General features: G+C 38.1%; 4 protein-coding genes across 6 annotated transcripts; 3 read left to right on the top strand and 1 right to left on the bottom strand.

The window, feature by feature from the left end:
* The first annotated feature begins 95 nt into the window (after positions 1-95).
* On the top strand, positions 96-4,694 carry mthfd2 (methylenetetrahydrofolate dehydrogenase (NADP+ dependent) 2, methenyltetrahydrofolate cyclohydrolase). The gene is made up of 8 exons (XM_056746799.1): positions 96-426; positions 1,537-1,721; positions 2,160-2,282; positions 2,631-2,783; positions 2,912-3,019; positions 3,126-3,218; positions 3,506-3,631; positions 3,809-4,694. Exons 1-8 carry the CDS (start codon positions 347-349, stop codon positions 3,955-3,957), a joined length of 1,017 nt encoding a protein of 338 aa, XP_056602777.1. The 5' UTR covers positions 96-346; the 3' UTR covers positions 3,958-4,694.
* A 1,007-nt stretch (positions 4,695-5,701) lies between these two features.
* arl6ip4 (ADP-ribosylation factor-like 6 interacting protein 4) lies at positions 5,702-7,292 on the top strand. 2 transcript variants are annotated; one of them, XM_056746559.1, is made up of 6 exons: positions 5,702-5,759; positions 5,911-5,997; positions 6,144-6,557; positions 6,643-6,760; positions 6,858-6,927; positions 6,995-7,292. In XM_056746559.1, exons 2-6 carry the CDS (start codon positions 5,913-5,915, stop codon positions 7,049-7,051), a joined length of 744 nt encoding a protein of 247 aa, XP_056602537.1. In that variant the 5' UTR covers positions 5,702-5,759; positions 5,911-5,912; the 3' UTR covers positions 7,052-7,292. The 2 variants fall into 2 exon arrangements, with proteins under 2 accessions (XP_056602537.1, XP_056602536.1); XM_056746558.1 differs by having other exon boundaries at positions 5,708-5,997.
* Positions 7,293-8,517: 1,225 nt separating this feature from the next.
* dguok (deoxyguanosine kinase) lies at positions 8,518-12,037 on the top strand. 2 transcript variants are annotated; one of them, XM_056746923.1, is made up of 7 exons: positions 8,518-8,809; positions 9,675-9,781; positions 9,947-10,122; positions 10,198-10,345; positions 10,658-10,773; positions 10,880-10,979; positions 11,507-12,037. In XM_056746923.1, the coding sequence occupies exons 1-7, from the start codon at positions 8,707-8,709 to the stop codon at positions 11,531-11,533; spliced, it is 777 nt and encodes a 258-aa protein (XP_056602901.1). In that variant the 5' UTR covers positions 8,518-8,706; the 3' UTR covers positions 11,534-12,037. The 2 variants fall into 2 exon arrangements, with proteins under 2 accessions (XP_056602901.1, XP_056602900.1); XM_056746922.1 differs by having other exon boundaries at positions 9,944-10,122.
* A 314-nt stretch (positions 12,038-12,351) lies between these two features.
* dnajc25 (DnaJ (Hsp40) homolog, subfamily C, member 25) lies at positions 12,352-15,607 on the bottom strand. Its single transcript, XM_056746921.1, has 4 exons — positions 15,272-15,607; positions 14,617-14,769; positions 13,989-14,459; positions 12,352-13,175 (listed from the first exon to the last, which is right to left on the bottom strand). The coding sequence occupies exons 1-4, from the start codon at positions 15,563-15,565 to the stop codon at positions 13,053-13,055; spliced, it is 1,041 nt and encodes a 346-aa protein (XP_056602899.1). The 5' UTR covers positions 15,566-15,607; the 3' UTR covers positions 12,352-13,052.
* Positions 15,608-15,968: the final 361 nt, after the last annotated feature.

The raw sequence follows: 15,968 nt of genomic DNA, 5'->3' as shown, positions 1-15,968 counted from the left end.
GCTGTCCTGGCAGTTCGCTTGATGTAACTGCGCAGGCGCACTGTCAGCGACGTTAATTATTTAAAAATGCTTTAGTTATGCCTCTCAACTCACACAACAATTGAAAGAATATACACACGATAACACTGTAATATTAAAGCAATACATTAATAAGGTACGAATAATTTATAAAGGATCATATGTAGACCCTCCCATGTAGTGACGTAAACCCTTCTCTACGGGTCACTGGGGTTCAAACTCCCACCAGATGCTGGTGTGTGCACGTCTAACGTTATCTGCTCTATTTGCAGTTGTATTCATTTGTCAATTTAGTTTTTAAGCATTTGTTTTTTTATATTACACATTAATGGCTGCTTTCCGTGCGCTGCGGAAACTCTGTCGGTATTCTCCCAATCAGTCGTGCAGTATTCACGTGTCGGTTTCAAGGTAAGTGAAGTGTCCGTTTACGCTCTTTTCTTGGATGCAGGTTAACTGAATACATATAAAAGAGGGTTTGTTTTTTAAAGCGCTGTATAGCATGCATTAAATCTCTCTGCTGTTGTTAAACCGGTTGTCATATGTCACGGGATAACGTTAAATCTGTAAACTGACCTGTGACACCCCAGTTGTAATATTGTAGACCCCGCGTGTCTTCATTAACCCCCGTAACCATCCCTTTAATGTTCCCGAACTTTCATTTGAATCATTATTTTATTATTAATGTAACGCAAGAAAGCCGCTTTGAGCCTCGATTGAATGGTACGCGTCCCCGTGGCTGATGTAATCGCGCATACCGCTTGCACGCGGCTTGCATCAGGCTTCAGAACACCCCTGCTTGTCATGTCACCGTCTCAATCTGTGTTAAGTGTACTTGATCGTTTAAATTCAGACAATAATGTTAAACTGTCGGTTCGATCATGTTAATCTGACAATGCCGGTAAAGATTTCGGTGTAAGCATCGACATCATGCAACGCTGCGCAGACACTTGACCTCAAAGTACCGCGAGAGCGACTCCGGGCCGTACGGAGCATGCTGCAATCGCGATATTCTGACGTCGTTAGCTGATGGATTTGCGCATCGACATCTAACAGCTTCCGTGTTAAAGGAAAAGAACAACCTAAAAATAAGATTCTCTTTATTTTCTTTCATGCGATCCCAGATGTATGGGTATAACTTTGGGAATTTATTTAGCTGAATAGAAATATACATTATTTTAAAAAATATACCAATATTCTCATTGTATGTTTAATTCCGTTGAATGAACTCCACTGTTTTGATGTTTAAAAAAGCACATAGATTTATCATTATACAAGTAAGTGATTTCTGAGAAACGTAATTGAAGATTGAATTCAACACCCAAACAAGCAATATTTTGAATATTTGCAGAGCATTTGTCTCTTCTCTGTGTGTTAAAACAAATGTGTACATACTCCTGGCTTTGTAAATAGGAAAAGAAAGACTGCACAACACCACGGCAGTTTTAGCCTGTGCATTTTCAACAACACTTCATCCATTCATGTGTTCAGATTGAACCCACCGTGCCTCTTATTTTGCAGACCGGATGCAGTGGTGATCTCGGGACGGAAGCTGGCGCGTCAGATCCGCAATGAAGTCCGTTCGGATGTGGACGCGTGGGTCGCCGCCGGAAACCGACGGCCTTACCTGAGTGTTGTGTTGGTGGGTGACAATCCAGCCAGTCACTCTTATGTTCTCAACAAGACACGAGCCGCGGCCGATGTCGGTAAGAACGCACAAATGGATTCTCACCTGTGTCACCGATTTATGGTGTCATGATTTATGAATGTGAAGGAATTGGTGTGACATCAAGGCAAAGGGTGACTTCATTGATAAAGCTAAAATAAGAGTTTCGTGTGATATTTTTGGCCAGTTTAGAGTTTTGGACCTTCTTTTTTTTGGAGATTCTTAAACTCATGACTTCCTGTAAATCAAGTTTGCTTCAGTGTTGATGTATAAGCTTATAAGACGTTGGACAATTGTTGGACAAAAGCACAGTTGAGCTTGGCTGTATGAGTAGATCTATTTTAAGTGTGTAGCGTGCGTGTACATGACACTATTCACATCTCCAGGCATCTACTGGTGTTCATACTTTCCTATAAATACACATCTCTGGATCAGATGTTAATCGGTCTGCTGTATGAATTTGTCTCTTGCTCTGTAGGTATTAGCAGCGAGACCATCTTGAAACCTTCTAGTATCAGTGAGGAGGAACTGATCGAACTGATCAACAAACTCAACTCCGACCACAGCGTAGATGGTCTTCTGGTACAGCTTCCTCTTCCTGGTGCGCGTTTACTTGACTTCATCACGTGACATTCATTAAACTCGTTGTACAAAGATTGACATATTTCTTAATGGGATGGTCATGTTTTGAGAAATGTCTCAGTGGTTTTGTGTTCATCAATCAACAGAACACAATGCACAATGCAATGCTTCCAAATATCTTTTATGTATTGTGTTCTGCAAAACAAAGAAAGTCACTCACGTGACATGAGTGTGAAAAAATTATTAATTTTCATTTTTGGTGGAACTGTCCCTTTAAGCAGTCTCTAGTTTTAACATGCTTTTGATAACGTCAAACATATGACTGACGGTTTTATGTGTGTTTTACGTCTTCGTCTCTCACACACAGATCACATCAATGAGCGCCGCGTGTGCAACGCCGTATGTCCAGGAAAAGACGTTGACGGTTTCCATGTGGTCAACGTGGGTCGCATGTGTCTGGACCAGTCGACTGTGTTGCCCGCCACCCCGTGGGGTGTTTGGGAAATAATAAGGCGTACAGGTAAAAAGACACAATTTATTATGCCTTTAAAATAAAATGTAACTCTATTCCTCAAGTTTATCCGTGAATATATTTAGTTGCGGCGTGTCCGTGCTTGTCAGGCTCACTGAATCCATCTTTTCCACCAGGGATACCGACAATAGGAAAGAACGTGGTGGTGGCCGGTCGTTCCAAAAATGTGGGAATGCCCATCGCGATGCTGCTTCACACAGATGGACAACATGAAAGACCAGGAGGTGAGTTTGACTTAAAGAACAAAGCAAGTCAACGTTTTAATTCTCTAAGAGATGTGTCTTGGGAAACAATCCGCATGCAAGAAGATCAGTTCAGCTCTTGTTTCAGGCGACGCTACTGTAACCATCTCTCACCGTTACACACCCAAAGAACAGCTGCGGCAACACACTAAGATCGCTGACATCATTGTCGCTGCTGCAGGTACACATTTATTTTCAAGCTTTCTTAAATATTCACATCTGTTATACTGTCATGGCGATTTGGTAAGTTTTGCTAAGATGAAGCAATTTTTTTCGACCCCAGAACAAATCAAATCTATAAATTGATTTAACTTGAGCTTCCTCAAAGTGGACATTAAAGCTCCAACACAGTAGTTTCATGACATGCCTGGGATGCAATTTATGTCTACAGGGCTATTTTAAGCATAGTGAGGTTAAGAAAAGAAGGACGGACATCTGGATATGATTTATTTGTTTGTATCGCTGCAGGTATTCCTAACCTCATCACTGCTGATATGATCAAAGAGGGTGCAGCTGTCATTGATGTTGGAATCAACAGAATATTCGACCCCTTGACGGGCAAAGATAAACTTGTTGGTGATGTGGACTTTGAGGGTAAGGAACAGGAAATACCCACCTGGCATTTTTGCTTAAAAGAATCATTTATTTATTATTAAACTAATTTGTTAATGATATTACAGTTGTCTCATTTGATGTACACACTCTAGTTTAGGATATAAGGAGTTGTCGCATATACATGTATGACAACATGTTTAAAATTCATCTCCACAGGTGTAAAAAAGAAGGCTAGTTACATTACTCCAGTTCCAGGTGGTGTTGGACCCATGACTGTAGCCATGCTGATGAAAAATACCATCAAGGCAGCAAAAAACACCATTTTAACTCCCTCTCAACAGATTCGAATGGCAGCGTTCTCCTGATGTTCTCTCTAAACTCCACTCCATTAACACTTTTATAAAATGAACAGTTTGCCGCGATTCGACAAAATGAATGTGCTTTCTCCATTTATGTATCTCAGACTTTTAAATATATTCATCATTACTTTAATAACATTTACCGTATATTTTGTTTTTGCTTTGCATAGCATTAGACATGCATTTTTAAACGGCTTAATAGTACATTTGGATTTGGCGTTTTATTTATGTTACACGTGTCTTTGTCGTGCAGTCAGACAAACACGTTTGTCTTTGTGGGATTGATTGTTAAACAAGGGTAAAATATGAGGTGAGCCACATGGTCAGTACAGGTCAATAGTGTTGAGTCATCACAGCAGATAACTGCTTAAGTAACCTTCTCTAAGACTCTTTTTTTTATGTATTATCTTTATTTATCAATTATGTTGTTCAAAAAGTCTACTGTTACCATCCTCAGCCCAAAAAGACCCCTTTATTAAAGGGGTTTCTGGTAAAAAAAACTATTACCTCGTGTTTTATTTAATGCCCCTTTATTTGACCTTTGGGGTTGTGGAAGCTGTTAGAAACATGCAGTGTTTTTGAAAGATAAGGGGAGTTGACTGAGTTGGTGCTAAATAAATGTGTGTGTTTGTATTAAGATATACATAAGCAATATTCAATGATTTGTAATGTTGTATGAAAATCCAAATTTTCCTTTGCACACTTGCTGCCTTTAAAACAATAAATATAAATAATATATTTAATCTGATTTGAAGGTTTACTTTTTTATTATGATACTTCTGTATGGTGTTGCTCTCACTCCTTTGGTAGAGCAAAGGTCATGGGTTTGATTCCCAGCCACATGAGACAATACTGTAGTATACTATAGCATTTACTATAGTGAGCACATAACTATATTTACTGCTGTTTATCAATTATTTCCGTCAAATGCACAAATATGAGCAATTTGTGCACTACCAGTCAAGAAACCAGGAAAAGTTCCCTAAATTCTTACAGCTATCACTTTTATATTAATTATCTGATTATAGAATAACATTCTTCTACAATAAATGCTTCAGTTTTCGTTGAATAAAGAAACATGAAAATTGAGATACAATTTCTTTATATATTGTAACAATATATAAATGTTAACGTTGTTACAATCTACATATATTATACAGTGTCCGGCAAGTTACTCTGATAAAGTAATTTATGACTAGTTACTAATTGCATTTTCAAAAGTGCAATAAGATTAACTGTACAAATAACTCTCCCCAAAAAGTATTTAATTGCTAATTACTTTCTATATCCTTTATCTAACTTGATTATTTGAATGATTCAAGTATAGACATGAAACGGCTCTTTTAATTCATTCAAATAAATAATATAAAACTACATAAAGTAGTATTATTAACTGACCAAATTATTACCAAGGTAAGAATTATACATTAAAGCATTGATTTTAAAGGTCGACTTTGAATTTTTATGTCAATTCCAGTATTGCACACTGATATATTACACAAAGTATTTAGTTTAAATAAATCAAAACGTAACGTAAGAGTATCAATTACTTTATTTTTTCAAGGGACGTAATTACATTACAGTAACTAATTACTTCGTAACTAGTTTCACCCAACACTAATTGTATATTTATGTCATAAACTGATCATTTGTAGACGTATTACGGCATGATTTCTAATCAGGCGTTCCAATATTACCAAGAAAATGTGTTTCAGCCAATGAAATCGCTTTGGGGTCCTAACGCGGACTACAACACCGGAAGTGTTATTGTTACTCCTAGCACGATTGTTTCGAAATCATAGAAACGAGTAAGTGAGCTATATGTATTAAATCATGTGACAGTATTAAACTATTTTTAATAACTGACAGGGGTGGTCGTGTGTTTTGTGAAATATGTTGTTATTTTAGTTAGTAAAACACAACCAAAATAGGATTTATTGTTTCGTGCCTGATTCGTAGTCATGGGTCGGAGGGAGTCGGATGATATAGATCACAGATCCAAGAGCAGAAACAGAGAAGATAGAAAATCACTCAAACGGAGCTCTGGTGAGAAAACAACACTTTGTGTCGTAAAATCATTTTATTGTAACGACATGACATGAGATCCGAACATTTTCTTGAAATACTCACTTACACCGTATCCTGTATTTAAATTGACTGTAAATGCATTTCACTTTTGATGGCAATTGTAGAGAACAAAACAAAAAGAAGTCGTACTTCATCATCCTCGAGCTCATCTTCCCCATCCAGTCACAGAGAAGTCAAAAAGAAAAAGAAGATAAAACGAAGTCGGAGTTCATCTTCATCTTCAAGCTCGTCCTCTTCATCCAGTCACAGAAATGCCAAGGAGAAGAAAAAGAAGCTAAAAAGAAGTCGGAGTTCATCATCATCCTCAAGCTCCTCTTCCTCATCCGGTAGTAAAGAGGCCAAGAAGAAGAAAAAGAAGCGCAAAGAGGCCAAGAAGAAACTGAAGAATAAAAAGAAAAAGAAAGAGAAAGAGAAAAAAGTAAAAAAGGTGCAAAAGAAGCTTGAAGAAACAGCTCTCGTTCCTCTCGTAAAGCCTCAACCGTATCTGCAGACGTGGCAGTGTGAAGATCATGGGCCTGGTACGTGCACACTAAAACATACAGAGAGCATCTTATATGGATATATAGGAGGCTTTATCAAATGATGCTTTCATTCTTATTGCAGACATGACTGATGAGCACAAGGCCAGACTTCAGACCAGGAGACCACTGACAAAGGAAGAATACGAGGCCAGACAGAGCGTCATCCGTCGTGTCATTGATCCTGAAACAGGCCGTACCAGGTACAGTACATCAGATGCTTCCCTAACATCTTTACTTTGACTTCCCTGCCTTAATCTCTAAATATCAACTTTCTACATTTACTCAATCTTCTCACAGGGTTATAAGAGGAGAAGGGGAAATTTTAGAAGAGATCGTCAGCAAGGAACGACACAAAGACATCAACAAGGTATGTTTTGTCTTGACATTGAGTTAGTAAATACTCAGATATACTTGAACCTTCTTTCTTCTTGTAGCAAGCCACAAAGGGAGACGGTGATGCCTTTCAGAAGAGATTAGGGATCAGCAGGTAGCAAGAAGAGCAGCGCTGATTCTACAGACTTAACACTGAAAAATCCTCAAGGAATCCTCAACTTTCTCCTGCTTCAGCAGTTTTAAAAGAATACAATTTCTATTGTGCTATTTTTCTGTTAGGTTTGGACTCCACATAATAATGTCATGGAAATCTGGTTGCATTCTTACATTTTATATCAGATGTTGTGTAATAATAAGTATGATTAATGCATATTTACATTAAAACACTGTTTCTCTTCATTGTCCCTTTCGGAAGCTTTTTTTGGCCTCATTTGTCTGTTTTAGTATTAGCTACAAAGCATCACTTAATGTACAGGTAGTTTGATTAAAAGATTGAACATTTGGGGGCAGTGTTGGGTGCAACTAGTTACAAAGTAAATCGTTTCTGTTATTTAATTCCTTTTCCCTTGAAAAAGTAAAGTAAGGGATCACTTTTTTTCTGTAATTTAATTACAGTTACTTCTGATGTAATTAAACTAAATACTTTGTATAATATATGTGTGTGCAATACTGGAATTGACATCAAAATTCAAAGTCGAACTATAAAACCTATGCTTAAATGATCACATTTGTAATACTTTCCTGCAGCTCAGTGGTAAGAGCATTACGTTAATAACGTAAGGTTGTGGGTTCGATTCCAGGGGATTGCAAATACCTATGTAAAATGTATAGGATAAAGCAATGTAAGTCACTTTAGATAAAAGTGTCTGCCAAATGCCTAAATGTAATGTACTTTGGTCAGTTAATAATACTACTTAATGAAGTTTATATAATTTACTTAAATTAAAAAAAGATCCTTGAATCACTTAACTAATCAAGGTTGATATAGGATATAGAAAGTAATACTTTTGTAGAGACTAATTTGTAAAGTAATCTAATTACACTGTTCAATCTCTCATTAGTAACTAAGTATTAATACATTTTGCAGAGTTACTTGCCCAACACTGTTTGGGGCCAGTTTCCTGGACAATGTTTAAGCCTAAACTGCCTAAACTGATAGAAGCTTGGACTGACATATCTTAACATACACCAGTCTATGTTCTGTCTAAAGATGCTCATCGTCATTGTTTGATTTAACAGATTAAGTGAATGCATTTTAAATCAGAAAAAAAATTGATTACGGCCCTTGTTCATTCATGAAGGGTCGCAATAGTGATTGCTGACCAAGTCTTAAATCCTATTCGTTTCTGAGGAGCATCTCTTATTGTTAATATTCAGAATTGTTGTTTATATAAAACGTTACCAGTCTTGGAGATGAAGATGAATTATGGTGAAATCAACTTGAGGTTTATGACAACCAATTCCATTTAAATTTGAGTTCTAGGCTAGGACAAAAAATATTTTTATGACTTTTTTATTTGCAGGATTTTCATATATATCTAGTGCAATGGAGATGGACAGACAGGAGTTTGAGGGTATGAGGCGGTTTACTCTTATTTTGAAATTATGTCTGTCAACCGGAAGTGCACGTGCTGCTAATCCGTTCTATGCACCAATACAATATACAATTTGAGTTTTTTTTAAATAGTTTGTTTTAGTTATGAAGAGTTTATAGACATACCTCATCGATTTGACATTAAAAACACAGAGGAAACACTGCATTGTATATACACATGAATGTTTTAAATACCGTCATTTGTTTTGTTATATCACGATGCTTATGAGGACGATGGGACGGTTTTTCTCCAGCTCTGCTGTTTACAGCTCCATGCAGCAAAATCAGCGAATAAAGCGAGTTTCCATAGAGGGAAATATTGGTATGTTTTTTAGTGTTTACGTATTTTTTTTTAACTATAATGAATCCCCATTCTGAAAATGAACCATGGTTTTATTTGAGTAAAATAAACCATGTTTTTTGGTCGACCATTGGTATTACTATATCTGTACTATATCATTGTTAAACGGTGGTTACTTTAGTGAAACCAGGGTTCATTTTCGTAAAGCTCGCACATTTTAAAATATTTTTACTGCCGTGTCTGTGGGCGGAGTTAATTAGCATATTCATGAGGTTCCACAGATAACTTTTTGTATTCTAGTACAGAAGTGTACACAATTTGTACAAACATATATTCAACTGTTTCCACAGTGAAACGTGTTTGTGCATTACTCCTCAAAAGAAAGGAGTTTTAATATTTTTGTTTTCAGGTTCTATAAGAGACATTGAACAAATGATCAGATCTCTGTGCTTGTAGCAAAACTCTTCAACAGTGTGACAAAAAAACCCAAACCTATGTCATATTTGACCGTCTTCAGTGTTGTCGCCGTTAGAATCTCTTTTCGGCAAAGCTACTGGAAGTCTCACCCTGTAGACAGTACCGAAGGAGATAACAGCTATTCTGAGTTCTTATTGGAAGATACTTCTTCATTATTCAGTCCATTCCCTTCAAAAACATTTGTATAATATATAAAGGGGGGCTTTTGAACGAAAGAAGCGAATATGTTTGAACCATTATAATTGATAATGACCATTATAATGACCTTTAACCTCCGAACAGTGTATAGTATAGTATACTACAGTATATTTTATCTTAAGATGTGAGTGTAGACGATCATCTGTCTACTATCAGACGCATACGGTATTACATGATAGTAATGATTGTGTGTCTTTGTGAACGTGTCAAGCGGTGGGGAAGTCAACATTTGCACGACTGCTACAGAATGCCGGACAGGACTGGGAGGTGACATCAGAACCCATCAGCAAATGGCAAAACGTGAATCACATGTCTCAGGTCAGTCTATTACATCTGTCATACACATCTCTGGAACAGTGACAGGATTTTAAAATCATGATTGTTGTCAACACTGGTATATTGTGACACCCATTCTTCGTAGTGCTGACCAGTTGTTTGACTCTCTGTGAGATAATTGCACCGTAATTGTCTCGTCCCCAGCAGTCAAGCAGTAACCTCTTACAGATGATGTATCAGGATCCAAAGCGCTGGTCTTACACCTTCCAGACCTTCTCGTGCATGAGTCGTCTGCGGACCCATCTGGAACCTGCGTCTGCCAGATTACTCCAGTCCAGAGGAACACCGGTACAGGTGTATGAACGCTCTGTCTACAGCGACAGGTGAGAGCTGTTTTATCCAACATCTGATCGATTTTCATTTCTGTTATCAAACCATTGTGTCTGTTCCTCTGTCAGGTACATCTTTGCTTTAAACATGTTCGAGCTCTGCTGTATAAACTCAACGGAGTGGGCCGTATATCAGGATTGGCATTCCTTTCTCGTAGAGCAGTTTGGTCATCAGATGCAGCTGGAAGGCATCATATATCTCCGAGCATCTCCACAGGTGTGCACACACAACCGTCAGATAGTGATGGATGGTTATGGTCCTGCTGTTTGTTCTACAGAACTGAAGCCATGCCAAAACATCAAATGGAAGATATTCTTAAATATGTTGTGCACAGCTAGACCTTGATTATCCCAGAGGAGATGTTTGGTAATGTTAGATGAGCATTATTTCATAGCAAGGTTCAGTTCCCAGTATAAACATGAAATATACCTAAAATGCACTTCAGATGATAGCGAAAGGCACATGTAAAGTTGAATTGGGTGTGTAAGCATCCTTAGTTAAACTGAAAGGCAATGCTGTTTTCTTCAGACGTGCATGGAGAGGTTAGGGCGACGGGGCAGGACAGAGGAACAGGGTGTTCAGCTGGATTACCTTGAGAAACTTCACACAAGACATGAAAACTGGCTTATCAACAAGAGTACAAAGTGAGTCCTCGTATCGTGTCTTTTATTTTATTACTGACGAGGTTCGCAACGTCTTTCGTTTATTTGAAGATTATGGCATCTGTGTTGATGGATTCCTGTACTTCAGGGTTCACTTCGAGCACCTGGAGAAGGTTCCTGTGTTGGTTCTAGATGTCGGGGTGGAGTTTGAAAAGGATCCTGGTGCACAGGCCACGCTTCTGACAGAGGTGCATCTAGCTTTCTCACAACACTTCGCACTGTCTCACTGGCTGATGAGGTTATGAATCAGGCCTCGTAATCTAATAGAGATACTGAACATCAAAGTGATTTCAGTTTTGACATGACATTACTCAGACAATATTAAAGATATAAAGGTTATCATTTTTAATACAGTTTGTCGAGAAAGCAAATCACAAAAAATGACTTGAGCTGGGTTTCACACACAGGATCACATATACTCACCAGATATTTCTTTACATTCATTTGTATGAGTTTAATAGGCTTTATAGGATTTATGACTCGATATAAAAGAAAAGCCATCATAATATTGCATGTCACAGTTATTTTGTTCTATTTGGTATACATCAAATAGCAGATCCAGGAATTATTGTCTTAAACTTAAAAACGTTTTGTAACACGACTGACTTGAAGATTTGAATATGAACAACATCCTCCACAAAAGATATGTTTTTTTTTTATGTGATGAAGCTCTAATGTATCCGTAGTAAAATACCTCAAATGTTTCTTCATCTAGGTTGAAACGTTTTTCAGTAGATTATAAACGGAACCTTCCACTAATGGACCATTTCCTGATGGTGGAGCGAATGTGCAACCCATGAGAAGAAATGTTTGACCGCATCACTGATCCAAAGTTCAAATGACTGAATGTTAACGTCTATTAACAGAAAAGCACAGAAATACCAACTCGTTCAATAACTGTTTACTGCAAAAATGGGTTTCGTTTATAGAAATGCATTGATAGATTCTGTAACTGAAACATTATAAATACGGTTTTAAAACATTTGCCTGTGAAATGATGATAAGTGATCATAATGTGAGGTGTTTATTTGTATATTTTTGTGTGTTATTCATAGCACAAGTTTGTGCAATAGTTACCCAGAGATTGATCACCAGACTATCGGTGTATGTTTACAACGACGCAAAGATAGGGTGTTTTATCTAAGAGATTTTGTTCTGGTTTTCCACTGTACTACAGTTTTAGATTTGCAATGAAATTCAGAAATAGTTGCAGTTGTCAGGTTTTATATTAAAGGTTTTTTTTAGACATTTTTGTTTTAACGGGTAGAAATTTTAACACCATGCCTAACCAGACACACAAACTTATGAAAAGTACACCTTAGATGCAGTAATATCAAAGCCATGATATTATAATGTGGTTATAAACCTGCATGTAACTCTTTCTTCCGTGAAACACAAAAGAAGATACTTTGAGTGATGTCTCTGTGATTGTGTTCATACAATGGAGTTCAGTATTGTTTGGTTATCAACAGTCATCAAAATATATTTTGTGTTCTGAAGAAAAAATTAACTCGTACAGGTTTAGTATGACATGAAAGAATTCTAATTTTTGAGACAAACCTGTCAATATATATTTTAATAACATTGTCAGGCAGATAAATCAATACAGGGGGTAGAATAAATAAAACAACTACATTTTCTAAAGGCATTGACAGAAGGCACAGTCATGAGTACCTAGTTTTATGGGATAGATCTCTGAACACATATAAATGCATTGATGATTATATGCAATAATGATGGTTTATTATTGCATCTCATCCTCTCTTGCCGGTCACGTCTACATTCATGACATCATTGGCTCTGGTATGCTCGTGTACACACAACCTTTGCTGTAACAATCCAACAAACCAGAACACACACATCCATCCATTCAAATCCTTTCATAATCCAGTGCTTTCACACACCGCTGGAGCCTGTCACTGAACACTTCTATATGATTTTACTTTGCACATAGAGATTAAGACCCACAGAGCTGATGATGTAAACGAAATTACATAGTATTTGGGAAAAGCACAATTTACTGTAAGACTTTTGTTTTCGTGTCCAGACTGCTTCTGCTTAAACAAGCCACAAGTTTTAAGCGAGTCGTTTTATTTATTCCACGATTCAAGACATGAATCACCAACCTGTCAAATGTCCCTCACTTGATATCATGTGAAAAGGCACGTGCACACTGAAATCTCATGCACGATGTAAACAAGAGTGTTCAGCTCGTTTTTCTGGACATCCATGTGTGGCGACACCTGCCACAGAGTGTGAGGTCAATCGTCAACGAACGTGAGACGTCCAGGTCCTTCAGTCTTCATCCAGCGTCTGTAGCGTTTCCACCTGGGGTCTGTGGCCATCTTCAACTTCATCTCTTCCTCCTGCTCCTCTCTGTACACCTGAAACACACATCCTGAATGGTCAGATCAGATAAACACAAACGTATTGTTAACTACAGTGACTTTAAAATGATCTGCCACACATAGGAACGAAGCAAAGACAGACAGACGGGCCGATCAGACAGATGGACAGACAGCCTGGCCGATCAGATATGGGAAGGGATTCATGAGGCACATCTCACATCAATCAAGAATTCTATATATTTCATATTCATACAGAAAATAATAAACAATAACTATTCCCAATTTATTACACGGCTCGTTGGAATGCTTGATTCTGATTGGCCAGCCGCAACATTTACAGGTTTGTTACTCCCAGATAACATCTCAAAACGAATAACACACGCTAACACGTATTGAGCAAATCAGTTTTGACAGTTTTTTCATAAAATCAAGTAAATATAAATCTTTTTTTCAATAGGTGGTGTGACATTATATTTACAAATGATTAAACCAAATTGCCTGTTCGAGTCGTTTGAAATAAACGGCGTTTCCTTGCGGAAGGTCTGCATTCGGAATGAATGAGTTAATAAAATATTTAAAATTCCCATTTTTTCTTTGGGAAAGTAGCGGTGTAATAAGTGGGATGATGTACAGGCAGCCGGTTGTTATTGAAATCATACTGTTGGGACACATGTCGAAATTAACCACCGGCTGCATGTACATTATCCCTTATCCAGTAAATAAGAAAAAATAACTATTCCCAATTTATCCAGTAAACACATTTTTGGAAATACCGATTCTTACATTTCAAAACACCATCAGAAATACTTTGGTAGTACAAAATAAAGTAAATCTCCATTCCAAACTGACCTCACACTTGTCTTTGATCCAGAGCTCTTTATGTAAAAACTCCTGTATCTGGTTGCTTTCCAGACTGTCGAACTGAGCCTGTGACATCTTCATGTACCTGCGGATCAGGTAAAGTTTCTCCTGCTCGCCGTACTCCTCCCGGCGGAGAAAAAAGCGATAAAACCATGAGCAGTGCCACGCAACATAAACACACAGGTGATAAGGAAACAGGATGATTTTACACATGAGAATGTCAGAGACGTTGGGCTTCTGATAGCCTCCTTTGATGTCGATCTTGTTTTTGATAATGTCTCTGATGATCTGCTCCTCTTCCTCTCGGATCTCCTCTTTAGATCGCCGGTTCTTACCCTTCTCTTTGTTTCTGTTCAGCAGACCCTGTTGTTTGGCCAGTTCAGTGGCTTGGATGCGATACTTGGGAACCGTCATCAGGTAGCTGATGGCCTCTCTGTAGCTGCTCCACCAACTGTAATACTGACACAAAAATGTGCAAAGTTAGGACTCTTAGTTCTGGTTTAACACCATGCAAATCTTTATAGCCGTACCGTAATGCGTTCGATTTTTGTGGTGTCTGTTATTGATAACACCCATTTAATTGTGTCTTATAGTTTTTATTGAGTCCTGTTCTTACCTGAAACAACGAGATCGCAAGAACAGTCACGAGAATCACGATCCGAACATCTACTTTAGGAGCGAGTCTTCTCCTGTAGTATGTGTAGTAGTGACTGTAATATTCCTCTGGATGGTCCAGCATGTAATCATAGTCCTTACGTGATTCTTCATCCTGAAAAATGCAAGATTATAAAAAAATAACTTATCCAGTTGGAATACTTGACCGTGATTGGCCAATTCACAGCATCCTGTTCCCTCTTCTGATGACATCAGGAGATACTTTGACAAGGGTAATATTGAAGTAACGACTATAATTTTCTTTATTTTGTTCTTTATTGCCCTTCATGACTGTTCATTTAATGTATAAACTCAGTGTTACATAATGTAATTGCAACTATGTCTGCCTTTGCGAGTTGTTAACATTGTTTGTTCAATGCCTATTTTGTATTTGTACTAGTTTATTTGCTCATTTAAATAATATATATATATATATATATATATATATATATATATATTATATACTATATAAATACTAAAACTGCAGTAATTTGTAGGTAACAGGATGTTTATGTGGTGAAGGGTTCAGATCCAGACTGTCTGAAGTCACCGGAGGTTGAAAGAGATTTAAACCCAAAAACTTCAGCCGGTTCCCCTTGCGTCTGAGTCGGAGTTACCTTTAGGGTTTCATATGCGGTGGCGATCAGCAGGAACTTCTCGTGCGCAGACTCCCGGCTCTCCTCGGCCACTCCGGGCTGATACTTGTCCGGGTGAAACCTCCGGGCCAGCAGTCGGTACGCGCGTCCGATCTCCGCTTTACCGGCGTCGCGAGACACGCCGAGCACGTCATAGCAGCTCTGGGTCCCGCAGTACAGTCCTTCAATGAGCGCGGACACCGAAGTCACGAGAAACACCAGCAAGAGAACCGCACAGACCCACGCATTGCGTGACAGTGCTGTAGAAGCGGCCATGTAGCGCTCTGATGCGGCCGGCTACTGCTGCTGACGCGCTATGATGACGCAATGGACGCGTGTCAAAAATTCCCCAGGACTTTTACGTGATCTTAGTAATCATTTGAGTATATTAGTCAAGCAATTGTGAAGTTTCTCTATTTATTTAATTATTTATTGTTAAATGGTTGGCTGAATTAATACATCTACAGTCATATATTTCATATATATTTTACTGTTCAAGGTCTGCCGTCTGTCAGTAACGTTATTCATTCCTCAGGGATCTCCGACCCTGGTCGTTAAACTGTAGTCCGGACAATTTAAGCTCCAACCCGAATCAAGCACACCTGATGCGGATAATCAATGTGCTGAGAGTTGCGTATTAATTATAAACAGGTGTGTTCTGACAGGGTTGAAGTCTGCA

Source organism: Triplophysa dalaica, chromosome 4 (assembly GCF_015846415.1).
Source record: "Triplophysa dalaica isolate WHDGS20190420 chromosome 4, ASM1584641v1, whole genome shotgun sequence".
Taxonomy (NCBI): domain Eukaryota; kingdom Metazoa; phylum Chordata; class Actinopteri; order Cypriniformes; family Nemacheilidae; genus Triplophysa; species Triplophysa dalaica.
Note: the sequence above shows the minus strand (reverse complement) of the source record. Positions and strands in the feature narration are given on the sequence as shown.

Bases quoted from the DNA above. Each gene is read 5' to 3' on its own strand.
- mthfd2 (XM_056746799.1), top strand. From the start codon at position 347: ATGGCTGCTTTCCGTGCGCTGCGGAAACTCTGTCGGTATTCTCCCAAT. The intron at 1,722-2,159 runs GTAAGAACGCAC...CTTGCTCTGTAG, and splicing joins ACGAGCCGCGGCCGATGTCG to GTATTAGCAGCGAGACCATC. The intron at 2,283-2,630 runs GTGCGCGTTTAC...TCTCACACACAG, and splicing joins GGTACAGCTTCCTCTTCCTG to ATCACATCAATGAGCGCCGC.
- dguok (XM_056746922.1), top strand. From the start codon at position 8,707: ATGCTTATGAGGACGATGGGACGGTTTTTCTCCAGCTCTGCTGTTTAC. The intron at 9,782-9,943 runs GTCAGTCTATTA...TCTCGTCCCCAG, and splicing joins ACGTGAATCACATGTCTCAG to CAGTCAAGCAGTAACCTCTT. The intron at 10,123-10,197 runs GTGAGAGCTGTT...TTCCTCTGTCAG, and splicing joins CGCTCTGTCTACAGCGACAG to GTACATCTTTGCTTTAAACA.
- arl6ip4 (XM_056746559.1), top strand. From the start codon at position 5,913: ATGGGTCGGAGGGAGTCGGATGATATAGATCACAGATCCAAGAGCAGA. The intron at 6,761-6,857 runs GTACAGTACATC...ATCTTCTCACAG, and splicing joins CCTGAAACAGGCCGTACCAG to GGTTATAAGAGGAGAAGGGG. The intron at 6,928-6,994 runs GTATGTTTTGTC...TTCTTCTTGTAG, and splicing joins GACACAAAGACATCAACAAG to CAAGCCACAAAGGGAGACGG.
- dnajc25 (XM_056746921.1), bottom strand. From the start codon at position 15,565: ATGGCCGCTTCTACAGCACTGTCACGCAATGCGTGGGTCTGTGCGGTT. The intron at 14,460-14,616 runs GTAAGAACAGGA...TTTTTGTGTCAG, and splicing joins TTGCGATCTCGTTGTTTCAG to TATTACAGTTGGTGGAGCAG. The intron at 13,176-13,988 runs GTCAGTTTGGAA...TGTGTGTTTCAG, and splicing joins GGATCAAAGACAAGTGTGAG to GTGTACAGAGAGGAGCAGGA.